Source organism: Penaeus vannamei, chromosome 17 (genome assembly GCF_042767895.1).
Source record: "Penaeus vannamei isolate JL-2024 chromosome 17, ASM4276789v1, whole genome shotgun sequence".
NCBI classification, from domain to species: Eukaryota; Metazoa; Arthropoda; class Malacostraca; order Decapoda; family Penaeidae; genus Penaeus; species Penaeus vannamei.
The window spans coordinates 13328035-13333034 of NC_091565.1; the positions used below are offsets into that span (position 1 = coordinate 13328035).

Consider the following 5000-nt stretch of genomic DNA (forward strand, 5'->3'; position numbering starts at 1 on the left):
TCTCTCTCTCTCTCTCTCCTGTTCCCCTTTCCCTTTCCTTCCTATCAACTATCTTAAATCAGTGCTCCTCTCCATTCTTTTACCACTAGTGTTCAATACGATTTTTCTTTCGATTCTACTCAGCGTACGTATTCACAATCCTCCTTTCACCATTCCCGATCCCCGGTTCCGTTGTGTCCCCTCTACCCCCTAGTCTCCCCGCCCCCTCCCCTTCCCTTTCCGTACTCCCTTTCCCCTCCTCCCTCTCGCTCTTCTCCCCCTCCCCCTCTCCCTCCTCCTTCAGCCAGGCGAAGCGACAAAGTAAAAGCAACAACAACACGTCCAAAATTCCGACAGAGATTAAAAAAAAGAGATAAAAGAAGAAAAGGAAAGAAACACGAAGTCATCTGGAGCGAGTGTATCCCGCGAGAAGAGAGAAAGAAGATATTCATAATAAAAATCGGGATAAAAATGTGATCTGCAATGCTGGTGTCTCAGACTCTCTAGTCCGTCCGCACGCGACGCAGGTGAGACAAATTGGTTTACTGGGGCACATTTCCCCTCTTTCTTTAGTCTGTCTGTCTGACTGACGATTTAGTCTCTTCTTCCCCTTCTTCCTTCTCTTTCTCCTCCACTTTACTTCCCTTCTTCCCTTACCCTAGGTATTATGCGAATCGATGGTTGGTAGCGATGGCGAAACAGGAGCAGGAAATATGAGAGCCACAAAGACGATCGTCACATACCTATGCGTTTGGTGCATAACGGATATATAATGAGACAAAAACATGTGAGAATTGAACTTAGCATTCTACGGTAAAACGCTTTGCAGAACATCCATCTGCAATCGCGCATACCCTAGTATACCCAAGTAAACCGCTGGCACGGCAAGGCAACACTCACCATCTTCATGACGCACGTGCTCGGGGGTCCGGCTGGCCTCGGCCACGTCCAGCTGTGAGTGCTGCTGCGACTGAGGCGACTGCTGCTGGGACTGCTGACAACTGGGGGGCTGCTGTTGCTGTTGAGGTGTCTGTGGTTGTGGGGGCGGTTGCTGTTGCTGTGGCTGCTGCTGTTGCTGTTGTTGCTGAGGTTCACGCCTGTTATTCCTGTTCAAAAGAGATAAAAATGAAATATTAAAATATTGCGGTGCATTGCAGTACCAAAAAATCAACATTTTCGTACCCCATACTTTAAGAACCACCTGTGTACCCAAGAATCCCGGAAACTCACAGATACCCAACAGCCCAAAAGACGGAAAACACAACGTTGGTATCATTTGTTCCAGGTAACCGAAGACAACACAAGAGTCAGCTGTTTCATGTAGCATTAGAGTCGCGGAACCATAAAGAACCTCCACGTCCTCCCGAATGACGGAATGGCAGCGCAGATCACCCATAACCGAATACGTAACGCTCTCGTGCTCGGACTACAAGCCCTGCGGCCTGGTCACCAGCTCTTCATAAAAGTTTTACACGAACCAGCCGGACGCTAACACACTGACAAATGGTGCCAATTATAGTCCATAGTGAGTGCGCGCCACTAAAAGGGACTTTTCAGTGTGTGCATGTGAGTATGCATGTGTGCATACATGTATGTATGCTTGTGCATATGCGTGTGCATATATGCGTTTATGTACGAATTTGTGGTCGTGTTGTGTTGCACTGCTGTGCTGCATTGTGTTGTTTTGTGTTATACTGTGGCGTACGTCTCGAATAGGAAAGGTCCAGCGAAGAGTTCCCGGCCTGCGGTCTGATGGTGTTTAGGGAGCGAGGCCGGGATATGGGGATTTTTTTACAATAAAAACACAGCCTTAATGGGGCGGAAATTGGAAGCATATTGATTGCTCCAATATTACATCATTCCGCGCACGCGTAGACATACACTGCATAAGAAAGAAAGATAGCAAGGGAGAGAGAAAAAGAGAGAGGAGGAGAGAGACAGAAAGAGAGAGGGGGGATAGAGAAAGAAAGAAAGAAAGAGAGAGAGGGAGAGAAAGAGAGAGAGGGAGAGAAAGAGAGAGAGAGAGAGAGAAATTGACTCTCATAAAGGCCTTACCGTCTTGGGTTGGTCTCATCCCTACCTCCCTTGGGGGAATAAACTTATCACCCAGACCAAAGAAAGTAAAACTAAAGATGATATTTTCAAACAGATACGAATAAATAGATCTATGACGACGGAGACGCATCTACTATTTGTGTCTAGGATTCTGTGCAACTCTCACTTCTGCGTAGGTGTAACACTCATTTTCGTAAAGTAAGCGAACAAAACTCCTCTTTATCTATCTCGTAGATAATATTTGAGAATACTGAAATCCAAGACGAGAGAATCACTAGAAAATACTGAAATTTCGTGTAAATTTCCCCATAGAGCCAATAGGCCTATCTATCACCTCCTGCGACTTTTATTGCCATTCTGGGAACTCCGAAGATCATTTGATATATCTAACTACCACTTACTCGAGACATTAATATATATACAGTACGTACATTATAGACACTAGACACTCCCCTTAACCATATTGTATGCTTTTCCCACGTAACACTGATTCAAGAGTTGTGGTACCCCTAAACATGCACACGAATGCACGTGCGCACACATACACGCATTCGCGCCTACACACACACACACGCGCACACACAAGCCCACGCCCACGCCACGTACGCGCGCACGCACACACACACACATAAAGGATACAAACAAAACACAAACAAACAAAAAACACACCCGGCATTTTCGACGAACAACATCCACGTTCCTATTCTTGTCAGAATAAGAGTGAATGGTCCCCCCCCCCCGCCCCCGGCTGATTTTCCTCTCCCTCCGTGTAATGATACTGATAATTAATAGTGCTGGGCAACGCAGGCCGCGTTCAGAAGGGGCGGTCACACTAGCAGTAACGGGCAAGAAGACTAATGAGAGAGAGAGAGAGAGAGAGAGAGAGAGAGAGAGACAGAGAGAGAGAGAGAGAGAGAGAGAGAGAGAGAGAGAGAGAGAGAGAGAGAGAGAGAGAGAGAATTTCCAAGCATGAATCAGGTCAAAGGTTGGAGATAGGCCGTTTACCTGTACATAAATCTCCAGAAAGTTCGGCTGAAGTTTGGTTACATGATGCATACAGAAGAGGAAGAAAAGAAAGGTGGAAGGATGCAAAGAGATAAGAGATAAGAGAGAGAGAGAGAGAGAGAGAGAGAGAGAGAGAGAGAGAGAGAGAGAGAGGGAGAGAGGGAGGGAGAGAGGGAGGGAGGGAGGGAGGGAGGGAGGGAGGGAGGAGAGAGGAGGGAAGAGAGAGGAGGGAGGGAGGGAGGAGGGAGGGAGAGGGAGAGAGAGAGAGAGAGAGAGAGAGAGAGAGAGAGAGAGAGAGAGAGAGAGAGAGAGAGAGAGAGAGAGAGAGAGAGAGAGAGAGAGAGAGAGAGAGAGAGAGAGAGAGAGAGAGAGAGAGAGAGAGAGAGAGAGAGAGAGAGAGAGAGAGAGAGAGAGAGAGAGAGAGAGAGAGAGAGAGAGGCAGACAGAGAGAGAGAGAGAGAGAGAGAGAGAGAGAGAGAGAGAGAGAGAGAGAGAGAGAGAGAGAGAGAGAGAGAGAGGGAGAGGGAGAGGGAGAGAGGAGGGGGGAGGGAGAGGGAGGGGAGGGAGAGGGAGGGAGGAGAGAGAGGGAGGAGGGAGAGGGAGGGGGAGAGGAGGGAGGGAGGAGGAGAGAGGAGGGAGAGAGAGGAGAGAGAGAGAGAGAGAGAGAGAGAGAGAGAGAGAGAGAGAGAGAGAGAGAGAGAGAGAGAGAGAGAGAGAGAGAGAGAATTATAATAATGATATCCCCCCGTAGATATGCAAATCAAGTGCATACATTCAGACACACAATCGCGCCTCCTATGAATTCCTATGAATATTTCCTAAGAAATATCCCCTGGTACCACTGATCCAATACCTGGTGGCTACATATATCAAAGATAAGTAGGTCATATTTCTGATGTAATATCATCTCATCAAACATTAAAAGACTGCCTGCACTACGTATCTTTATTGTTACTTTATATAGATCAACAAACACAAATGAGGTAATTTCGTAGTAGTTATCAACGTCCTAGTGTTCCCGCAGGGCACTGTATTTACAAGGGTCCCACTCAATGTGAAAGCTAAAGTAATTCCCTACTTGAGAAAATATACATACGAACAGACAAAAAATGGGCAAATAACATCCCAAATAGAATCAATTACTTTTACATTCACTCTACACTCTTACTTGTATACACTATTAATCATCGTTCATTTTCTACCTACTATTCCTATACTATTAATTATCGTTCATTTTCTACCCATTATTCACACAGACACCTCTCGCGCCGTCATTCCGACCGCGGCCGAGAACGAGGCAAGGAGTCTCATTATAATTTCGGCCGACCATCTTGTTTTCCAGTTTATCTGAATTACATGACGTGTAGCTGTTATTTCTTTTTTTTAGTTTATTTCATTGGTTGTTTATTCATAGCTTTCTTGTTGCCTAATTTATACTATTTCTTTTCTAATTTACACTTTTCTTTGCTTGTTTATCATCGATTTCTTCTTATTTCCTAATGATAATATTCGACCTTCATATAAATACAAGAACGGGAGAAAGAAAGAGAGAGAGAGAGAGAGAGAGAGAGAGAGAGAGAGAGAGAGAGAGAGAGAGAGAGAGAGAGAGAGAGAGAGAGAGAGAGAGAGAGAGAGAGACAGAGAACAGAGAGAAGAGAGAGAAGAGAGAGAGAGAGAGAGAGAGAGAGAGAGAGAGAGAGAGAGAGAGAGAGAGAGAGAGAGAGAGAGAGAGAGAGACGATATAAAGAGAAAGAAAGAGAAAGAGAGAGTGAGGGAGGGAGAGAAAGAGAGTGAGAGTGAGTGAGGGAGGCAGGGAGGAGTAGGGGAGGGAGGGGGAGGGGAGAGGGAGAAAGGAGAGAGAGAAAGGAGAGAGAGGAGAGAGGAGAGAGAGAGAGAGAGAGAGAGAGAGAGAGAGAGAGAGAGAGAGAGAGAGAGAGAGAGAGAGAGAGAGAGAGAGAGAG

The 5000-nt window shown here is 46.2% G+C and overlaps 1 protein-coding gene across 15 annotated transcripts in view; it reads right to left on the minus strand.

The window, feature by feature from the left end:
* Positions 1–5000, minus strand: part of LOC113817707 (uncharacterized) — a 714080-nt gene that overhangs the window by 374827 nt on the left and 334253 nt on the right. For all 15 annotated transcript variants that reach the window (XM_070131976.1, XM_070131973.1, XM_070131975.1 and 12 more), the window contains one exon: positions 880–1085. In XM_070131976.1, coding sequence (XP_069988077.1) covers positions 880–1085 — 206 coding nt within the window. The remainder of the gene's footprint in view (positions 1–879; positions 1086–5000) is intronic.